Source organism: Oncorhynchus mykiss, chromosome 13, assembly GCF_013265735.2.
Source record: "Oncorhynchus mykiss isolate Arlee chromosome 13, USDA_OmykA_1.1, whole genome shotgun sequence".
Classification (NCBI taxonomy): domain Eukaryota; kingdom Metazoa; phylum Chordata; class Actinopteri; order Salmoniformes; family Salmonidae; genus Oncorhynchus; species Oncorhynchus mykiss.
Genome location: NC_048577.1, coordinates 57,837,452 through 57,860,141, shown reverse-complemented (window position 1 = coordinate 57,860,141; position 22,690 = coordinate 57,837,452). Strand labels below are relative to the sequence as shown.

The 22,690-nt window shown below is 44.6% G+C and overlaps 3 protein-coding genes across 3 annotated transcripts; 1 reads left to right on the top strand and 2 right to left on the bottom strand.

The window, feature by feature from the left end:
* Nucleotides 1-2,147: 2,147 nt before the first annotated feature.
* On the bottom strand, nt 2,148-12,695 carry LOC110486929 (deoxyhypusine synthase). Its single transcript, XM_036941682.1, has 10 exons — nt 12,591-12,695; nt 11,860-12,062; nt 11,118-11,267; nt 10,689-10,810; nt 6,741-6,837; nt 6,507-6,593; nt 6,003-6,108; nt 3,768-3,871; nt 3,137-3,262; nt 2,148-2,809 (listed from the first exon to the last, which is right to left on the bottom strand). Exons 2-10 carry the CDS (start codon nt 12,055-12,057, stop codon nt 2,717-2,719), a joined length of 1,083 nt encoding a protein of 360 aa, XP_036797577.1. The 5' UTR covers nt 12,058-12,062; nt 12,591-12,695; the 3' UTR covers nt 2,148-2,716.
* LOC110486935 (guanine nucleotide-binding protein G(I)/G(S)/G(O) subunit gamma-12) lies at nt 11,956-14,356 on the top strand. Its single transcript, XM_021558802.2, has 3 exons — nt 11,956-12,092; nt 13,231-13,386; nt 13,702-14,356. Exons 2-3 carry the CDS (start codon nt 13,294-13,296, stop codon nt 13,825-13,827), a joined length of 219 nt encoding a protein of 72 aa, XP_021414477.1. The 5' UTR covers nt 11,956-12,092; nt 13,231-13,293; the 3' UTR covers nt 13,828-14,356.
* A 77-nt stretch (nt 14,357-14,433) lies between these two features.
* On the bottom strand, nt 14,434-21,181 carry LOC110486928 (F-box/WD repeat-containing protein 9). The gene is made up of 8 exons (XM_036941680.1): nt 20,610-21,181; nt 20,220-20,353; nt 19,849-19,996; nt 18,502-19,549; nt 18,030-18,178; nt 16,761-16,964; nt 15,572-15,637; nt 14,434-15,334 (listed from the first exon to the last, which is right to left on the bottom strand). Exons 2-8 carry the CDS (start codon nt 20,339-20,341, stop codon nt 15,260-15,262), a joined length of 1,812 nt encoding a protein of 603 aa, XP_036797575.1. The 5' UTR covers nt 20,342-20,353; nt 20,610-21,181; the 3' UTR covers nt 14,434-15,259.
* Between the last annotated feature and the right edge of the window lie 1,509 nt (nt 21,182-22,690).

The window sequence follows — 22,690 nt, the reverse complement described above, 5'->3', positions numbered from 1 at the left end:
GCATCTGTAACAGTTTGTGAGGGTTTTAGGTGACAAGCCAAATTTCTTCAGCCTCCTGACGTTGAAGAGGTGCTGTTGCGCCTTCTTCACCACACTGTCTGTGTGGGTGGACCATTTCAGTTTGTCAGTGATGTTTACGCCCAGGAACTTAAAACTTTCCACCTTCGCCCCTGCTGTCCCGTCGATATGGATAGGGGGGTGCTCCCTCGGCTGTTTCCTGAAGTCCACGATCAGGTTAGGGGAAAATAGGATTTTGAATGGCAATCAATTGTTTAGTCTCCGCAAGGATAGTAAAACAAACGCATGTGTGTGTGTGTGTGCGTGCACAACCGGTAACGGTGCCAACAGACATTTCCACAGAACAGCCCACACGCGACGCATACTTCCTTCATTAACTCTTCAAGGGAACTGGGAGGGGCGGAACCACACAGACAACAGCAGTGATTGATGGAATGGTTACCTGACATGGCCTCTTGGATCTGGAAACGCATTCAATAACACCCACCAACTGAAAACAATGAACAAACACACTCCCACACATCTCACCCCACAGTAGCATGTAATTGCAGTGTTAATGCCAATATCCTCTCACTGTCAATAACTATACCCTTGACTTGTTTTGAGCTTCATAACTTCCTACGACTGTGATAGGTTGTTGTCTCACCTGGCTATCTTAAGATGAATACACTGATGTAAGTAGCTCCGGTTGCCAGAAGATACTGACCCTACCATTACGCTTGTTTACACTGAGCTGCACTGGGGTCAGAACACGATCATGGTTAGGAACTAGCGCCAGATACGGGGTTGAAAACGTGCGTCAATGCAGGGATATGCCACTGTACTACACAGTTTACCTTTATCCACACTGATACATCGAGAAGATTGAAATACTTCCCTTTTCGTCCCCATGCTAGCTAGCAGTAGCCACCGCAGCTATTTTGGAATCAGTTCCTTTGTTGTTCAACATGACGTGCCTTTCCATAGTGGCTGCTGTGGCTACTGGTAGCTAGCAAGAGGACCAAAACAGCTATTTGGATAAAGGTACAATTTGGAGTATAGTGGCATATCCCATCCCTGCATTGAGGTACGTTTTCCAACCCATATCTCTGGCCGGGTCCATGGTGTCTTCATATAACCACGATTGTATTCCGACCCCAGTGCTGCTCAGTGTAAACAAGCATAATGGTCAGCACACATTCAACTCAGAGGGCTTGTTGATTAGTTAAATCAGGTGTGATTGTCCAGGGCTACAATAAAAATGTGTTCTGTAGGGGGACTTGAGGACTGGAGTTGGTAAACACTGTGCTAAATTACTAAAATGTAGTGTTGCTGGTTTCTGGTTAATACTTTCATCTAAGACCTAGACAACCAGGTCAGGGGAGTTCCTTACTAATTATTGACCTTATTTCATCAATGAAGTACAAGGGAGGAGCGAAAACCCAGACACTCAGCCCTCTGTGGAATGAGTTTGACATATGACGTAACTGTTGTGCTGCTGTCATGTTGTTGTGTTGCAACCATGCTGTGTTGTCATGTGTTGCTCCCATGTTGTTTCCTTAATGTAGTGTTGTTTTGTCCTATATTTGTATCTTTAATCCCCAGTCCCCGCAGGAGGCTTTTTGCCTTTTGGTAGGCCGTCATTGTAAATAAGAATTTGTTCTTAAGTGACTTGCCTAGTTAAAGGTTCAATAAAATATAGTAAATGTATAACGGTGCACAGCAAAATTGGGCTGCCCAATTTATTTATTTCTACACTTGGACTTTTAACCAATCAGATCAGCGCTTTCTACAATATTTGGGCAAAATATCAGAATTGAGATGCCTGTACTCAGCTGTAGATTTGCTCACATGATGCTGATTCATGTAAAGTATAAACATTCTGACTGATTGGCAAGTACATCCATGTACACAATGGTAGCTAATGCCTCCAGATCACTGTCAGAGATGATATGCACTGTAGCTGGAATAGTTGCGGTCAAGGACTATTGTATATGTGCGTGCCCAAAGTGGGTGAGGCAGGGGAGACCCCTTATGGTCATTTCAAGTACTACAGCATTGCCAAACGTTTTTGGGAGAAGAAAACAAGAGGTAGTAAGACAACATCAGATGTTTTATTCTGTAATAATGGAAACATTGAGGTTGTTTTCATTAATTTACTGAGATATACATGAGTAGGTACTAGGTAATAAATAAATACATTTAACCTCAGTAAGCATTTCTTTGAATAACAGTGCATGCTCCCCTAAAGAGACCCTCTCACTAACTTAAAAAAATAACATATCTTATAAGTTTACCATATAGTAATGTCTCACTCAGCAATGTCATTCTCAAACGTGCCAGTATGCACGCATACACACACACACACACACACACACACCTCATTGGTACATGGCAATTCACGTCATTCAACAACAAAAACACTTACGCTAAATGTACCCCGTAGCAAATAATTATTTCTGAAATAATGGCGAGAGAAGTCCGTAAACAGAACATCATGTCTAAAAATAGACGCAGAGACAGATCACTGTCATATGATGCATTATCATGATGATGAGGCAAGTGAAACAACCTTCTGAAAGGTCTATATCTTGAAAACTTGATTGCTGACATGCAAAACATTTTGGGGCTGTATCAACAGTTGACTAATGAAACAAAAAACAGTTTTTTTGTGGATTATTCCTTTAAGTGTGGAGTGGGAACACCTTGGTTAGTTTGGTTATTCTTTCTTGTCAGGAATCAGCTTGTCAGCATGGTGAGCAAACGTCTCAGCTACCAGCAGTGGGAAGACTATGGAAGCATCAGCGTACACCTGGAGAGAGAAACAAAACACAGAAAGGAAACAGAAGCCTAAACATACAGATCTCTAAGAGAAATCTCTGGAGATGGGAATGGAAAGAGCCATTGGAAAAGGTTCAACGTGAGTTTGTGTTTTATCTTTGGTCGATCTAATGCATCTATCAAGAGTTCTGGGGGAGCTGCTCTCCTGCTTGACCCCAAGTTACACTTTCACTTCATCTATATTAGCATAAGGTGAGGCCAAAAGCACATTTCCATCTTCGGGTGGCCAATAAAGTTAGATTACTTTCTATTCCATTCATTAACCTTCAGACTGGGGATAAGATAGCTGGTGAGTTACCTTGACTGGCTTGGCATCCATGCGGATCTTCCCCCAAGACACTGCCTCATCAGGCCTGGCCCCTGAGTCGGAACCATCAAACTCCTGCCCAGTGTTCACAAACACTGCATAGTCCGCTCCATTCCTCTGAGGAGGGGGGGGGGTTACATTATAATAAAATGGTTTGACCTGGTTGGTTAGTTAAGGTTGCTAAGCACCTGTGTTGGGGAAGCTACTCTGAAAATATAGTTTACCAAGCTACCAACTACTTTGAAAAAGTAGTTCACTACATCCAAACTACTACATGATACACTATAATATCTCAATCTGAAATGTTCTGGACTACAAATGGTAAGAACAGTAGTTCGCTACACCACTACATGGCAGAAAAGTCATTAACTACTGGAAACACTACCAATATTTTAATGTAGTTCAACTACCACCAAGCTACTGCAAAATGTACTTACATTACTACATGTAATTTACTACCCCAACACTGCTAAGCACGTCAACTTTCTAACTGGTGAGTTGCGACAGAACAAAATGATAGGAAAATAGGTGAATTGAACAGTTCATCATTTACACCAACATTATAATTAAGGAATATGATCATAGAGAACATTTTATAGTCGTAGTAATAGTAGTTACTTACCATCAGATTGGCATTGGCTATATGGTGTTTGACCAGGCCCCCACCCAGAATAATCATCCCTGTCCGTTTGGCAAACACTGCCTTGCTGTTCAACCTGCGGATATCTACAACACAGACCGTGTTATCAGCACAATACATTACACACCACCCTTCAACTACAAAACCAAGCACACCACCCTTCAACTACAAAACCAAGCACCAAAACAGTGACACATACTATTGAGTGCATAGATATCTGGAATGAATGTCACCAAGTGGCAAGTTTGTGATGGATGAGATTTGTACAGTAGAAGTCGGAAGTTTACATACACCTGAGTCAAATACATTTAAACTCAGTTTCACAATTCCTGACATTTAATCCAAGTAAACATTCCCTGTCTTAGGTCAGTTAGGATCATCACTTTATTTTAAGAATGTGAAATGTCAGAATATTAGTAGAGAGAATGATTCATTTCAGCTTTTATTTAATTTAAATCAAATTCCCAGTGGGTCAGAAGTTCACATACACTCAATTAGTATTTGGTAGCATTGCCTTTAAATTGTTTAACTTGGGATAAACGTTTCAGGTAGCCTTCCCAACTTCCAATAAGTTGGGTGAATTTTGGCCCATTCCTCCTGAGAGCGCTGGTGTAACGGAGTCAAGTTTGTAGGCCTCCTTGCTCGCACATGCTTTTTCAGTTCTGCCCACAAATTTTCTATAGGATTGAGGTCAGGGCTTTGTGATGGCCACTCCAATACCTTGACTTTGTTGTCCTGAATCCGTTTTGCCACAACTTTGGAAGTATGCTTGGGCTTAATTGTCCATTTGGAAGAACCATTTGCGACCAAGCTTTAACTTCCTGACTGATGTCTTGAGATGTTGCCTCAATATATCCACAATTCTCCATCCTCACTCAGGACTTGAATGCCGGAGCGTTTGATAGGTGGAGGTGCTCAGAGTTGACCCATTTTGCATACCATGCCATGGGACATCCGTGTCTACATCTGCCATCTATTTAGTGAAGTGCACCAGTCTCTCCTGTTGCAAAGCACCCCCACAACATCATGCTGCCACCCCCGTGCTTCACGGTTGGGATGGTGTTCTTCGGCTTGCAAGCCTCCCCCTTTTTCCTCCAAACATAACGATGGTCATTATGGCCAAACAGTTCTATTTTGGTTTCATCAGACCAGAGGACATTTCTCCAAAAAGTACAATCTTTGTACCCTTGTGCAGTTGCAAACCATAGTCTGGCTTTTTTTATGGTAGTTTAGGAGCAGTGGCTTCTTCCTTGCTGAGAGGTTTTTCAGGTTATGTCGCTATAGGACTCATTTTACTGTGGATATAGATACTTTTGTATCCGTTTCCTCCAGCATCTTCACAAGGTCCTTTGCTGTAGTTCTGGGATTGATTTGCACTTTTTACACCAAAGTACGTTCATCTCTAGGAGACGGCGGCATGGTCCCATGGTGTTTAAACTTGCGTACTATTGTTTGTACAGATGAACATGCTTCCTTCAGGGGTTTGGAAATTGCTCCTAAGGATTAACCAGACTTGTTGAGGTCGACAATTGTTTTCTGAGGTCTTGGCTGATTTCTTTTGATTTTCCCATGATATCAAGCAAAGAGGCACTGAGTTTGAAGGTAGGCCTTGAACTACATCCACAGGTACACCTCCAATTGACTCAAATTATGTAAATTAGCCAATCAGAAGCTTCTAAAGCCATGACATAATTTTCTGGAATTTTCCAAGCTGTTTAAAGGCACAGTCAACTTAGTGTATGTAAACTTCTGACCCACAGGAATTGTGATACAGTGAATTATAAGTGAAATAATGTGTCTGTAAACAATTGTTGGAAAACGTAGTTGTGTCATGCACAAAGTAGATGTCCTAACCGACTTGCCAAAACTATAGTTTGTTAACAAGAAATTTGTGGAGTGGTTGAAAAATGAGTTTTAATGACTCCAACCTAAGTGTATGTAAACTTCCGACTTCAACTGTAGTTACAATGTAAAGCAAGGCAAGTGTGTGGTCTCACATCACCAAAGGAAAGAACTGGCAGCAGCTAGCCTAGCGGTTTGAGCTTTGGGCCAGTAACCAAAAGATTTGAATCCCTGACACGACAAGGTGAGAAATCGGTCAATGTGCCCTTGAGCAAGGCATTTATTCCTAATTGCTTCAGGTAAATCGCCATGGATTACAAAAATTGGAATGTACACAGACAGAACCCCAGTCCTCATGTCTCCTCTCTCTCTTACCATCTACTATATCCAGCACCAGCCCAGGGTTTTTATATGAGTGGAAATAGATCATGTCCCCAATGGATCCATCTGTCAGAGCAGGGCTGAACACTGGGATGTCATTCTGCAACAGAGGTTGAAAATCTATTGATTATATGAACACAGCCTATTGTAACTCAATGAGGGCTTCAGGGAGGGAGGGAGGCAGAGAGAGAAAATGTGCACGACAATTTAGTGTATTAGACAGTACCCACAAACAACAGATACAGCAACAAATATGAACAATAATATTATGATCCGTTAACCTTGTAGAGGTCATTGTGATAGTGTAAGGTGAGGCCAATGAGGGGCTTGAGCCCCCTACTGTACATTATACTGGTGAGTTTAGAGAGGGGAATGATAAAGATACTTCACAAATGGAGAGAGAGGGCAAAGAGCACTGGTTTCAATTCATTCCACTGATATCACCTGTTCTATATCAAGGACAGGCTGATGAGAACAGTGAGCCCCTCCAGTCCTCACCTTATAGGCCCAGTAGTAGACAGACTCTGGGTTGTTGATCTCTTTGCCCAGACGGTGGATCATCTTGGACGGGGTCCAGTGGGTGCCCTAAAGGGTTAAGAGGTCAAAGGTCAAATGAATGTGACAATACCAGCAACACCAGGATGATAAACTTTTTTGATACATTTTACCCCAATGAATACAACCCAGACACGGAAGATGACATTTCCTGTACGAAGGGTTAAATTAGCTCACCTCATCTTTCTGCTCCTGCACCATCTGGTCCAGAATGGGCATCAGCCAGTCCTCAAACTTACAGTAGTTATCATTAGGTACCAGGAGGTTACCTATCCTAGAAAGAGAGCGACAGCGGAGAGAGGAGAAAAGAGAGAAAAGATTAGTGACAATTTAGTGTATTAGACAGCACCTACAATAATAACAACTGGGTGGTTTGAGCCCTCTTCACCGTTAACTCAGACACCAGCCAGCTTCAGCTCGGTCAATACCTGCCAGTCTGCACAGCGCGATATCAACCCAGAACATAGACTTTTTCTCTACCAGATCACCGGATTCCTGCCGCAAGCTCTGGATCATTACACCGGAGCTAGCTAGCTGCAACCGAGTGGCTACTACTGGCTAACGCCTCTGTCCCGAAGCAAGCACCGAAGAGGTCTACCAGCTAATTATTGGGCTACAATACTTACTTCATCAATTGGCCTGGCCCCTTTTTGCCGACACGGAGCCCCGATTGATCCATTACAACTGGTCTGCAGACGTAATCGTCCGAGGTGGTTTCAACAGGCTTTTCCATTGCGATGCCGCTGAAGACCCATCTGCTAGCTTTCTGAATCGCCGTGTCTCCAGCTCACCAAGTGTAGTAGCGACTACCGAATGGCTCCCTGACTCACCTATTGCTGCTCATTGGACCCTATGATCACTCAGATACACATGCCTCTCCCTAATGTCAATAAGCCTTTTCTACTGCCATTTCGGTTAGTTATGATTGTCTTATTTAACTGTAGAGGCCCCAGCCCCGCCCAACATGCCTTATATAGCTCTTTTGTCCCAGCCCCACACATGCGGAGACCTCACCTGGCTTAACAGGTGCCACCAGAGACACAACCTCTCTCATCATCACTCAATGCCTAGGTTTACCTCCACTGTACTCACATCCTACCATGCCCTTCTCTGTACATTACGCCATGAATCTATTCTAACATGCCCTGAAATCTGCTCCTTTTATTCTCCGTTCCCAACGCACTAGACGACCAGTTCTTATAGCCTTCGGCCGTACCCTTATCCTACTCCTCCCTTCCTCTGGTGATGTAGAGGTTAACCCAGGCCCTGTAGCTCCCAGAATCATACCTACTCCCCAGGCGCTCTCATTTGTTGACTTCTGTAACCGTAAAAGCCATGGTTTCATGCATGTTAACATCAGAAGCCTCCTCCCTAAGTTTGTTTTATTCACTGCTTTAGCACACCCCGCCAAACCTGGTGTCTGAATCCTGGCTTAGAAAGCCCACCAAAAATTCTGAAATTTCCATCCCCAACTACAACATTTTCCGACAAGATAGAACTGCCAAAGGGGGCGGAGTTGCAATCTACTGTAGAGATAGCCTGAAGAGTTCTGTCATACTGTCCAAGTCTGTGCCCAAACAATTAGAGCTTCTACTTTTAAAAATCCACCTTTCCAGAAATAAGTCTCTCACCGTTCCCGCTTGTTATAGACCCCCATCAGCCCCCAGCTGTGCCCTGGACACCATATGTGAATTGATTGCCCCCCAGAGTTCGTACTGTTAGGTGACCTAAACTGGGATATGCTTAACACCCCGGCCGTCCTACAATCTAAGCTAGATGCCCTCAATCTCACACAAATTATCAAGGAACCTACCAGGTATAACCCTAAATCCGTAACCATGGGCACCCTCATAGATATCATCCTGACCAACTTGCCCTCTAAACACACCTCTGCTGTCTTCAACCAGGATCTCAGCGAACACTGTCTCATTGCCTGCGTCCGTAATGGGTCCGAGGTCAAACGACCACCCCTCAATCACTGTCAAACGCTCCCTAAAACACTTCAGCGAGCAGGCCTTTCTAATCGACCTGGCCCAGGTATCCTGGAAGGATATTGACCTCATCCGGTCAGTCGAGGATGCCTGGTCGCTATTTAAAAGTGCTTTCCTCACCATCTTAAATAAGCATGCCCCACTCAAAAAAAGTAGAACGAAGAACAGCTATAGCCCTTGGTTCACCCCAGACTTGACTGTGCTTGACCAGCACAAAAACATCCTGTGGCGTACTGCATTAGCATCGAATAGCCCCAGCGATATGCAACTTTTCAGGGAAGTCAGGAACCAATATACACATTCAGTTTGAAAAAGCTAGCCTTAGCTTTCCTAACTGAAATTTGCATCCTGCAGCACTAATTCCAAAAGGTTTTGGGACACTAAAGTCCATGGAGAATAAGAGCACCTCATCCCAGCTGCCCACTGCACTGAGGCTAGGAAACACTGTCACCATCGATAAATCTACGATAATCGATCATTCCAATAAGCATTTTTCTACAGCAGGCCTTGCTTTCCACCTTGCTACCCTACACAGTACACAGACAGTACTGTGCAGCCGTCTTCATCGACCTGGCCAAGGCTTTCGACTCTGTCTATCACCGCATTCTTATCGGCAGACTCAATAGCCTTGGCTTCTCAAATGACTGCCTCGCCTGCTTCACTAACTACTTCTCTGATAGAGTTCAGTGTGTCTAATCGAAGGGCCTGTTGTCCGGATCTCTGGCAGTCTCTATGGGGGTGCCACAGTGTTCAATTCTCGGGCCGACTCTTTTATCTTTATATCAATGATGTCGCTCTCGCTGCTGCTGATTCTCTGATCCACCTCTACGCAGACGACACCATTCTGTATACTTCTGGCCCTTCTTTGGACACTTAACAAACCTCCAAACGAGCTTCAGTGCCATACAACTCTCCTTTACGTGGCCTCCAAATGCTAGTAAAACTAAATACATGCTCTTCAACCAATTGCTGCCTGCACCCACCCACCCGATTAATATCACTAAGTTGGATGGTTCTGACTTAGGTATTTGTAGCTGTCCACATATTCTAGGTGTCTGGCTAGACTGTAAACTCTCCTTCCAGACTCACATTAAGCATCTCCAATCCAAAATTAAATCTAGAATCAGCTTCCTATTTCGCAACAAAGCCTCCTTCACTCATGCTGCCAAACATACCCTCGTAAAACTGACTATCCTACCAATCCTTGACTTTGGCGATGTCATTTACAAAATAGCCTCCAACACACAGCAAATTGGATGCAGTCTATCACAGTGCCATCCGTTTTGTCACCAAAGCCCCATATACTACCCACCACTGCGACCTGTATGCTCTCGTTGGCTGGCCCTCACTACAAACCCACTGGCTCCAGGTCATCTATAAGTCTTTGCTAGGTAAGGCCCCGACTTATCTCAGCTCACTGGTCAGTAGGTATATTTCACTGGTCCTCCCCAAAGCCAACACCTGCTTTGGCCACCTTTCCTTCCAGTTCTCTGCTGCCAATGACTGGAACGAATTGCAAAAATCACTGAAGCTGGACTTATATCTCCCTCTCTAACGTAGAGCATCAGCTGTCAGAGCAGCTTACCGATCACTGTACACAGCCCATCTGTAAATAGCACATCCCCATATTGTAATTTATATATTTTTTTGCTCTTTTGCACCCCAGTATCTCTACTTGCACATCATCTTCTGCACATCTATCACTCCAGTGTTAATGCTAAATTGTAATTATTTTGTCTCTGTGGCCTATTTACTACATTTGCACACACTGTACATAGATTTTTCTATTGTGTTATTGACTGTACGTTTGTTTATCCCATGTGTACCTCTGTTGTTTTTGTCACACTGCTTTGCTTTATCTTGGCCAGGTCATAGATGTAAATGAGAACTTGTTCTCAACTGGCCTACCTGGTTAAATAAAGGTGAAATTATTACTATTATAAAAAAATATATATATATTTTTAAATATGGCCAATATACCACGGCTAAGGGCTGTATCTAGGTACTCCGCGTTGCATCATTCATAAGAACAGCCCTTAGCCGTGGTATATTGGCCATATACCACACCCCCTCGTGCCTTATTGCTCAATTGTATTATGATCTGCGATCCATAGTAGAGGTGATAGTGCTCTACCTGTTGATGCCTCTCTGTCTCAGCTCCTTGCCAGACAGGCTGAACTCCCCAAGGTAGGTGGGGGCCAGACACTTTATGAAATCCTCCTCGACTCCCCCCGCTGTAGTCACTATCACGTCCACCTGTTGGGAAGGCCCACAAACACATGTAGCATTTTACTAGTGTATACGATCACCTATATGCACTGGCATCTTGAAGTGAGTGTTTATGTTGTAGGGGTGTCAAACTTAATTCCTGGAGGTCTGCAGTCTCTGCTGGTTTTTATTTTCCATAGGTGTCCAATTAAGACCTAGATAACCAGGTGGGGGCAGCTCCAACTAATCAAACACCTTCATTGATCAAGTACAAGTGAGGAATGACAGCCAGCAGACACAGTGCTGGAGGACTGGAATTTGACACACGAGGGTGGGATGCTGTATAGGACTGTACCATTTTGTGCTGTGCCAGGTAGCGGATGGACTCCCTCACTCCAGAGCTGATGAGGTTGGAGGTGTACCCCAGGAAGATGGTACAGCCCGAATGGGAAAGGGAGGAGCCGCATCCTTCCTCTTCGTCCAGCGGCTCCAGACGCTTCTCAATCTGTGGTTATAAATAGATGACAGAAGGAGAGAAATATAGACCACATACAGTATGATAAAAGCTCTCTCTAATAAAGGGCTTTAAACATTTCTCCCTCTTCTTATTCCTCTCGCAATCCCTCAAAAAGCAAGGCCTAGTATCAGACAAGGAATGCCGTACGTCTACATAAATGGCAACAACTTGGATGCTAACATAACTCTCCACATCCCCAATTACTAGGCATCTTATCCCCTTATACGTCCTGGGATGTTTGGAGTAGGATGCCTAGTTCCCCCCTGTACACTGATCTTAGGTCAGCTGATTCTAGATCTGTACCTAGTAGAGCAACTCCTACACAGAGCGGGACATCCTCTGACCCAATGACAACACTAGCCTGCTCCCAGACCTGTGCTGTGTTGTCAACTCCTATGGTCATTGTGAGTTGTCAAGACAACACAAACAGATCTGGGACCAGGCATCTCAACTCCCTAAAGCTCTATAGATGGATGATATCATCTAGCCTGGAATACAACCTTTTATGCTCCGTTTTACCATAGTTTTACTGAGCATATCAGTTAGGATTCCAGGCTAGATGGCCTCCAGTGAGTCTCACCATCCTGTTGATCTCCTGTATGGCATGGGCCACACTGCTAGCCTGGAAGCCTGTGGTGAGGAAGGACTGGAGCAGTGCATGGTGGTCCACTCCCTGGTTGAAGTCATAGCCCTTGATACGGGGCATGTCGTCTGGGAGGGCCGTGCTGGGCATCAGCACCGCATCCATGGCCACGAAGGGGGCGTGTTGTTCCGCCATGCCGTCTGTCAAACACAAGGAAACAAATCAAAAAGGTATGCAACGGTTGCATAAAGAGTGCTGAACATTAACGTTACCTAAGTGTATGCAAAGATAGGTTGAAAGCCACTAAAACTAGAATAGCTACAAGCAAAATGATCTGACCGCTGGAATCCTGTAGTTCATGTTGAAAAGGTTTGCAAAGTGTCAGCACCATTATCAACTCCTTAAATCAACAGTCAACTCTCTTCAGTAGCTAGCTAAATCAACTGTCAACTCCCTGAACGATTCTGATTCTACTGTATAGCTGGTGGCAAGCAACAATATTAGGATCCTGCCTTGTAAGTATAGCAAACGTTAGTTAGCAACTAACACTCCAATGCCTGCGGACTGCCTGGCTTGCAACTAGCTAGCAGCTAGCTAGCCATTCTCTATTGGCTTAAAAACAATTACACCCACTGACAAATGAAGCAACATAACGTTTTTTGAATTAGAGAATGCTGAAACTAAAAAGGTATCATTGTATAAAGACACGCAAAACATTAGCAACACACCACAGGTCTAGAGCTCTGACATTCCCCATGCAGTACACGAAACAACTACGGAAAGCGCAAAAGTTCAAACGTAGCAACGCATTCTGGTGAAAGATTGTGTTCTGTATGCATCCTTCCTATGCTTATCATTATGTGTGTCAACATTAATCTCACTCACTCACAGTCTCTTTTATCATCAGTGAGGGATGTGTGATGTTGATGTGACATTTCCAGGACTGTGTGTGTGTAACCTTTAAACCTGACACACATCACAGCAGCTTTGAAGTGGCCTCCACAGTAACCACAAAGAGCAGAGGGGGAGACCAGAGGTTAAAAGGGAGGCCAGATCAAATCAAATTTATTTATATAGCCCTTCGTACATCAGCTGATATCTCAAAGTGCTGTACAGAAACCCAGCCTAAAACCCCAAACAGCAAGCAATGCAGGTGTAGAAGCACGGATGCCACTGACAGAAATTGGGACCTCGGTTGGACGTAGGCTCACATAGCCTAGTGTTAGAGTATAACAGCAACTTTCCCATTATTATTTCAAATCTAAATCCATATTTGGAGGTGGAACAGGTTTCTGTGTGTTCGGCAGGTTTAACATTTAACTCAACAATTGATTGCAATTCCATTAATTTATTTCTCTCACTTTGGAGTGGAAAGAGGTGGAGTTTCAGCTTGCTGTCGGACTAAAAGTGGGAGTCTCTCTGGAGGAGGGGATGTCAGGGAGGGTGTGCAGCAATAACAGTGTGATGCAGGCACGGAGGACTGTGGAACAACTACGAGTGGAGGCAAGCATGGAGAGGATCAAGGTGAGAGTACACTAAAGTAGCCTGTGTGTAATTAATTAGTTGGAAGTAGAATTTCAAATTAATTTGGAGAATGACAATTTTGTTGATCAATACTTTCATTTGATGAATCAAAAATAAGATAAATTGTGGGAGCAGTGCAGAGCAGTCTGATGCAGAACGGATCAAGGAAAATGTGAACTTACCCCCACACTCGTCTTAGGACACATCAATAACTCTGTATTGGGCATCACCTTTCTTCTGAATGTACAATAACCTCAGCTTTGAGACAAGCTTTAAGTTATGGCTGTTCCTTACTTCTTCCTCCCTCCCTCCCAGATCTCCACAGCAGCTGCCCAGCTGGTGCAGTACTGTCAGGAGCACAGTCGCAGTGACCCCCTCCTCACCGGCATCTCTGCCTCCTCCAACCCCTTCAAAGACAAGAAGACCTGTGTCCTGCTGTAGAAAGGCTGCCCCGGGACACCGCTCTCTGGTGCTGCATTCAACAGTGCTTCATCATCAACAGTGAAACGTTTTGATGCCAGGCTACTTCATCATGTCCTACTTCAACATGTCCTACTTCAACATGTCAGACAAGACATTAACGTGTTGGCTAAAGCATAAACTGACTGGTTGGTACAGTACTGGTCATGCTGTAACTTCAGCATGTGGCTTGCAGTCCAGAATGTCTCAATAACAAAAGTAGCAAACTGTTCACATCTTCTTCTTGACATTACAGAACCACAGGGTAAACAATGAATTGATTGAGTGTAAACATTTTATTCATAACAAAAGAAATCACACATCGCATATTCACAAAAGCATATTTACAAAATGTGAATCATTTAGGTATTTTTATGCAGTCAGAGGACTATCTTGCAGCAGGTGAAGAAGGGTCGCAGATAAGGAGTTGTCATGGAGATTGATTGTTGCTAAGGACAGACACTGTTGCCTCAGACTATCAGTGTGTGTAATAAAAAAAACTTGTAACAAATAATTTGTGAACAATGCAGTACTATTGGGTTTTGCACTCAAATGAGCCAGTTGAGCGAGGTTGATGCTGGGACACTACAGATTCAAATCAAAGTTTATTTTGTCACGTGTGTAACAGTACAGCGCTTTCCTCAACAGTGCAGAATTAAATAAAAACGTTAAGAGTTGGTAAAGTAGTTACCCTAAGAGAGAATGACAAAGAGGAAGAACTCAAAACAGTGTAATTGACAAACAAGTGCTGTGGTACTGAGTATAAGAACGCCACTACACACATTATGACAGTTAGACCAAAATACTTTACAATCAGTGTGTCAGAACGGCTTGAATCATTCTTTCCATTGTGTTTCCGAATCTGTTTCAATTGTCAGAGAAAAATACTTAATCTGTTTTCTAGAGACCAACTGTCTGGAATGCTGGTGGCGGAATGTCCTCATTTTAATTAACAAGCTAAAATCAGGCCAATGAAAAATCAAATCATGTACAAGTGTTTAAAACCCTTCAGTAGTGCTGTGCCTCAAATTAACTCCCAAATTCAGTTTATGTGAAATCGTTTGAACGAGTGCTGGGTCAACAACACAGGGACACACAGACAGAACTACACTATACCATGAAGTGCTATTATCTTAGGCCTTTTCTTTTACATTTCTTTACATTAGTTAAGGAAGCCTTTGTGTGTTCTTTTCTTATTTTCTTTGATAAAATACACGGGAATCACACAGACACACTAAATATGTTTGGCTTGTATATAGTTTTTGGGGTAAAGCTAAGAGCACTGGTCCTTCACGGCAACATTCTCACAGCATACAGTATGAGAAAGTAGATAATTTAAATGACAGACCATTATACGTCAGTCATCTTGCATCACTTCAGGAACGTAAGTAGATTAGGGTGGGTGTGGCCCCCCTCACCTCCTGGCCCTCCACACCTCCACACACATTTCTCCTGACGCGATCGCCAGCACTCCTGCTTCGACACTCAACTACAGAGAGAGAAAGAGGACAGAGAGGAACAGAGACAGAGCGAGAGAGAGGAGAGAGGAACAGAGACAGAGCGAAAGAGAGGAGAGGAACAGAGACCGAGCGAAAGAGAGGAGAGGAACAGAGACCGAGCGAGAGTAAAACAGATCTTTCTTCAATCAGATCAAGGTAGGAGGCTAAGGAGAGAGGCTATCAGCCATCAGAATCTCAAAAGGAAAAATGTGATGCGAGAGACTCACCCCATTGACACCTGCTTGGTGGTGCAGTGTGCACAGCGTCCTTGGAGGGGCACAGGGGAGGTGCACCTGGAAGATCAATGGTTGATAAGATAGGAACAGGGAATGAAGAAACATGGATGTGTTCATTCATGTCATCAATGCACACGCTCTTTGATAATGGTTTAATGTTGTTTGCAACCGAATGGGCAGTGAAAATGATTTTCCGCTTTGAGGACAATAAAGTAGCCTAACCATGTATTTAAAACCCCCAAACAGAACACCATTACAACAGAGCTGAATAGATATTACTACACATGTTCAAACAATTATTGTACGGTGACACCAAAGAAAAATAACCATCCTCAGATGGACAATAAAGACATTGTATTGTCGTGGGCTCCAGGGTGTAAGCCTGACTAATACTGGGCTTACACCACACAAGTTCTAAATCTTAACTTGGACCCGTTCTTTTATTCCACCCATCCTCAACCCCGGGACGTGGGTGCTCACATTACTCGATGATTCCTTAGCTGACCCAACCCTGCGTTTCTCGGTTGTCGTAGGAAGAAAATGCTGACGCGCAAACAGTGAGCTGCTTTACAAGTGTGCACATTATTATGTGCAGAAACTGAGGCCCAGAATATGGACTTAATATGAAATTCTCTTTTTGGTTTCTGTCATGGTAGGACACAGATATAATATTTCTGGAATTTGTTTTGCAGGGGCCTGGGTACTCCCAGGTGGGTGGAGATTTCACTTAAGGACCAATGGAATGGTCGGAAATAATCAAACTCCGCCCAACCGGGGCACCGAGCCATGTAAAACATCACCACGGTCCATGTCGCTGTTGCTTTCGGCAGCCGTCCTCGCCCAATCGCGTTGTAGCACTGCTCATACTACAAGATACACAATCAACATTTCTGACGTCAAAAAATTGATCGGGACCTCCGACAGGGGTCTGGAGAACGGAACAGCAATCATTGGTGAGTCCTTGACCCGCTCAAACAAACTACATGAGTCCAGACGTACTGATCCTAGTCCAAATTAATACGATTTCACCCCGATCGTGAAAATTATTCTGGGACAGCAAAAACGTGGCGAATTCATGGCAAAATCGTGTAGTGTATGCCTGGCATAAACCAGAAAGAATGCCATGCCCACCATTGTTTCACAGCATTCAGACTGGTTTAACCAGGCTAACAGGACGTACCTTGATGGTGCGGTCAGCGGAGCAGGTGTAGAGGCTCCCAGGGGACCTGTGGATGCCGGTGACCAGTGAGGTGTGTCCCACGTCGAACTGGGAGAGGGGTTTGAAGAAACCGGCCTGCATGGAGAAGGCATGGAGAATGCCCCGGTTGTCCCCCGCCCACACCTCACTGTCACTGTAGCACATTGACAGCAGGTAGGAGCCCAGCTGGGAAGAGAGAAGACAAACCAGAATGAAGACACACATACTAACATATTATAGCCTGGTCCTGGATCTGTTTGTGCCAACTTGCCAAATCCTGTCATTGTTGAACCAAATAAGACAAAACAGCACAAGCGGAAGGGTGAGAAATGAAGGAACTTGTCTGTCGGCCCTGCATTAAAGACCAAAATGAGTTAAAGAACATTTTAATAAATAAAAAAAGTATACCAGTTTAATTTAAGGACCAAAACTTGACAGCTGTGACAGAGATTTTCGATGTACCGAAACCATGGCACGTGGTTAATGAACTGATATGCAAAACGACACCGGATTCAAAATGTAGAATGTTTTAATTATTATACAAACTTCTTGCAACCCATAGAATGTTATATATATGGGGGATTCAACCTTTCCAGCTCTGTAGATGTTGCTGTGAAGAGACTTGTTTTGGTACTGTCCACATGTAGCTTGTTTTTGGTCGCAGGTTCAGGAATGGCTGAAAAAGTTTACCTGGAGCTAACTCTGCAAATAGCACTGCTGGGTGGTTTGAGGAGTTATAGTCAATCGATCAATAACATAATACTTTTAGTAAAAAATCTTTCATTTACAATCTGTAGAAACTATGATAACAGAAAGGTTGGAAAAGCATTCCAGCTGAAGCTGGTTGAGAGAATGCCAAGAGTGTGCAAAGCTGTCAAGGCAAATGGTGGCTACTTTGAAGAATATCAAATTTAAAATATATTTTGATTTGTTTTACACTTTTTTGGTTACGACATGATTCCATGTGTTATTTCATAGTTTCGATGTCTTCACTATTAGTTTACAATGTAGAAAATAGTAAGAATAAAGAAAAACTATGGAATGAATAGGTGTGTCCAAACCTTTGACTGGTACTGTATGTATATTATTATATATAAATAACAGTATTCATTTTTATATCTGTGTCTACACATACCTGTGATGACTTGAAGTACCCAAAAATACTTTGAAAGTCTCCAGTAATACACCCTCCCTTTGCAACCCTAAATATAATAATATTCTTATACTGTGTGTATGTATGCGGGTTTGTACCTGTAGTTTCTGTAGGGTTTTCCCTGCTCTTCGGTCGTAGATGACCACAGTGCGGTCTTTACTCCCAGAAAGGATGTACTGCTCGTCCGCTACCAGGCACAGCACCGCGTTGCTATGGAGACGCAGGCTCTTTACCAGAGGCTCCGCCACTGCAGTGCAGACAGATCATGACCTCATCATCCAGCGACATCTGACAATGTTAGTCTGTCAAATTCCATAAACCCATTGATAGTTTCTGGATTTGCTCTAATCAGATGATATATTCTGAATGGGCAGTTCATTTGGCCAACCAAAGGATAACACATAGAAATATAAATTACTAGAACAGGTAAAGGTCCTTAGTCCAATTACCCCTCAGTAAGTCTATTTTTATACGATAACCATTAATATTGTTTGTGTTCACTTTTATTGACTGATGTAATCTAATTTAATAGAACCGAGACTACAAGTACCCATCTTATGAATCACTCACCTCTTGTGTCGTAGACGCTGACCTTCTTGTCGTAGGTGCCGGCCAGCAGCACGTCCTTCTGGGGGAGGGCCAGGCAGAGCACGGCAGCCCGGGCCCTGATTAGGCCTCTCTCAGCTCCTTGGGCCCCCAGGTCCCATAGCCTCACTGTGCTGTCGAAGGAGCCCGAGGCCAGCAGGGGTCCCCGGGCCGCCAGGCACCAGACCCAGCCTTTGTGGGTGCTGAAGAGGCCCTGGCCCCCCAGTGTATGGAGCAGCCTGCCCGTGGAGCCCCCGTCCCGTAGGTCCCACAGGTTCACGTTCCTGTCACGGGAGCCTGAGGCACACAACGCCCCGTCGCCCCCTACCAAGAGGACCGAGTTGACCTCAGCGATGTGACCCGAGGGGAGGGAGAGGCGCTCCAGGGCTGGGGGAGGACTGGGAGCGCGGCTGGACCTGTTTCTCTCCCCCTCGCTTCCCAATCTCGGGCCCGCTATGTTATCTTGACCGTCTCTATCCGCCAAAACTCCCACTCTCTCCTCCACTTCGATGGCCTCCAGGACACCTTGTTCATCATCTCTCTCCTCCTCCATCATGGCCTCGGCTGCAGCCTCCTGCCTCTCCTCTCCCTCCCCAACTCCCATCTGTAGATCCCCTTCCCTATCTTGCGGCATCTCTCCCTCCTCCATCAACTCCTCCCTATCCCACGCTACCGCCATCACGCCCTCCACTTGAAAACCCACTTCATCTACCCCTTCATCCACTTGGGGTCTGCCCTCTTCCACCTCCTCCCACTCTCCAATCCCTTCCTCTGCCAGGGCCTCTCTATCCCTTTCCCTCTCCTGGACCCTCTCCACCTCTCTCTCCCGCTCTGCCTGCTCGGCTTCCCTGGCAGCCCTCTCCCCCTGGCCCGTCCAGCAAGCGATCAGCTCCTCCATCTCCAGGCAGGCCGAGGGCCAGTCGAAGCCATCTCGTGGCCCCACGGGGAAGGAAGCTCTGGGGCCAGTTAGCCTGCGTGCCCGCAACTGCCACGCCGTGCTGTCCTTACCCACATTTCCCAGGGCGTGACACACCTGTAGAGGGAGAGACATGGACCTGATTCACACTGTAGGACTGGCCTGAATAGTACTAGGCTGGCTTGGAAATTTTATTTTCTCAAGATCCTTTCCAGCAGCTATGATGGCTGTGTAACCAGGTCATGACAGCCCAGTACCGCCCTCAAACATTTATTTTTTTCAAATGTCCCTAGCCTAGCATGGTTTCCAGTCTTTTATGGCATTAGCCAACTCTGTCATCAAGGGAAACAGATCTGTTATCAAGCAGAAACAGATCGGCATCCAGGAAAGGTATGACGCTGTCCACTGACACACACCTGTGGCAGGACCGTGATGACACACTGTGCCGGGAGGTGCGAGGCGATGCGAGCCACCATCTCCCACGGCAACGACAGCAAGCCGCTTCCTTCAGCAGACGGGGAGGGGCTTGGTTCAGTAGAAGGGAGCTGAGAGCCTGGGGGCAGCCTGTGAAAAACAATTGTGTGTTATACCCTTCTTACACATCCATGTCAACCCAAACTGTACAGGCGCTGACACATTGTCACATTGTCTTTTCCAGCACAGTTCCAGCTATAATGAGCACTGCTGGCATCAAAACTAAACCAGCAGTGCTCATTAGTGCACTACTAAGTATAATAGAACTGTTCTGAAAGCAGGAAGACTTGTGAGGGTCATCAGAGGTACTAACCCCAGCTGTCCAGGCCTGGAGGCTTCACTGGAGGGCTGTTTCAGTGGTGCCGATTTAGCTTCTTTCTCCCCTCTCCCGGCCCCTGCCTCATCTTGCCCCACAGTGACCCGAGGCTCGGACATCCACTCCACTTACTGCAGGAGAGTGCATCATACATTCGTTTAATTTCAGACTCTCAGCTAAGGCGGTCCATCATTGACTGGCACAATCAAATTGTCAATAGGGTCATGATTGTGCATTCATTTCTAACAAACAGAATACCTACAATAAAAAAAGTTAAATCTATACACCACAGTGGGAACGGAACTTTAGAACGTTAATTGCCCTTGTAATTTGACAATTACCGGCAACAAGTGTAATGCTAGCAAGCTAGTTCGATGATGCACTTACCCACACTTCCCTATGTCACTTATGGGGAGGTCCGACAGACAGTTCATTTGACAGCAGTAGCCTTGGTCAGTCCCCGTATGCCTTCTCTTGTTTAAACTGTATAATTAATATTTTCAATATGAGCACGGTGCGAGACGAAAAAGCCTAACAGCTAGACAACGACGGTTACTACCGGGCGTTGGCTGGTACTATACTATCAGTGTCAAGCACGCTAACTTGCAAGATGGTCTTTGTTTGCCAATCAAGCGAGTAATCCTGGAACTGATCACATGTACAAGTTCACAACTGTGCTAATCAGCTCCTCGATATTTAAAGAAAACACTGACCGATTCTTCTTCTCTAAAAAATCAGTTAGAAATGAGTTGCTAGCTACAGTAAGAAGTTGATCCTTCATTCAAATTAGGTTTCCACTAGCTAGATAGCTGTATTGTAAAAGCAAAAACGAGCATTTGGATCTCAAATGAGCAGTGTGGTTAAGGTTACGTTTAAAATGAGATTTTAATAAGATAAATTCTAGAAATAGGTACGGTTTATGACTGCCAGTGACGCGACGACCCTAACAAATGGGGTTTCTTTTCCGGCGCATTCGACATTTCGTCATTGGCCTAAATTGTAAACAAAACACAATCTGTTTTTTTGTATGGTTATTTGTTTGTACACTAGCTGTTTATTGACTTTGTAAATTGTATTGTTAATTTAAGTTTTTTTTAAATTAAGTCAAAAGGATCAGCATAGGATCAGTTTTGACAATGGTTCACAATAATTGCATTCATACATTGAATGATAGGTCTGCACATTAAGCATAATCCATAGATTGTCAGGCAGCTGTCGGAAGGTTGTAGAACAAGCTGAGTTCAGATCCTCTTTTTATTTTATTTCACCTTTATTTAACCAGGTAGGCTAGTTGAGAACAAGTTCTCATTTGCAACTGCGACCTGGCCAAGATAAAGCATAGCAATTCGACACACAAGTTATACATGGAATAAACAAAACATCAATAATACAGTAGAACAAAAAAAGTCTATATACAGTGAGTGCAAATTAGTTAAGTTAAGGCAATAAACAGTCCATGGTGGCAAAGTAACTACAATATAGCAATTAAACACTGGAATGGTAGATGTGCAGAAGATGAATGTGCAAGTAGATACTGGGGTGCAAAGGAGCAAGATAGATACAGTATGGGGATGAGGTAGGTAGAGCTGTGAGCTGCTCTGACAGCTGGTGCTTAAAGCTAGTGAGGGATTTGTGAGTCTCCAGCTTCAAAGATTTTTGCAGTTCATTCCAGTCATTTATTTTATTTATCCGTTATTTTACCAGGTAAATTGACTGAGAACACATTCTCATTTGCAGCAACGACCTGGGAAATAGTTACAGGGGAGGGAGATGAATGAGCCAATTGTAAACTGGGGATTATTAGGTGACCGTGATGGTTTGAGGGCCAGATTGGGAATTCAGCCAGGACACCGGGGTTAACACCACTACTCTTACGATAAGTGCCACGGGATCTTTAATGACCTCAGAGTCAGGACACCCGTTTAACGTCCCATCCGAAAGACAGCACCCTACACAGGGCAGTGTCCCCAATAACTGCCCTGGAGCATTGGGATATTTTTTTAGACCAGAGTGCCGCCTCCTACTGGCCCTCCAACACCACATCCAGCCGCATCTGGTCTCCCATCCAGGAACTGACCAGGACCAACCCTGCTTAGCTTCAGAAGCAAGCCAGCAGTGAACTGGAAGGAAAGACGACCAAAGGAGGAATTGGCTTTGGGGGGCGACCAGTGAGATATACCTGCTGTAGAGTGTGCTATGAGTGTGTGCTGCTATGGTGACCAGTGAGCTGAGATAAGGCAGGGCTTTACCTAGCAGAGACTGGTAGATAACCTGTAGCCAGTGGGTTTGGCGACGAGTATGAAGCGAGGGCCAACCAAAGACAGCTTACAGGTCACAGTGGTGGGTAGTGTATGGGGCTTTGGTGACAAAACGGATGGCACTGTGATAGACTGCATCCAGTTTGTTGATGTTTGTTTCTGATGGAAACCATGAAAAAATGTGACAGGGCGCAGCTTTAACTTGGTCCA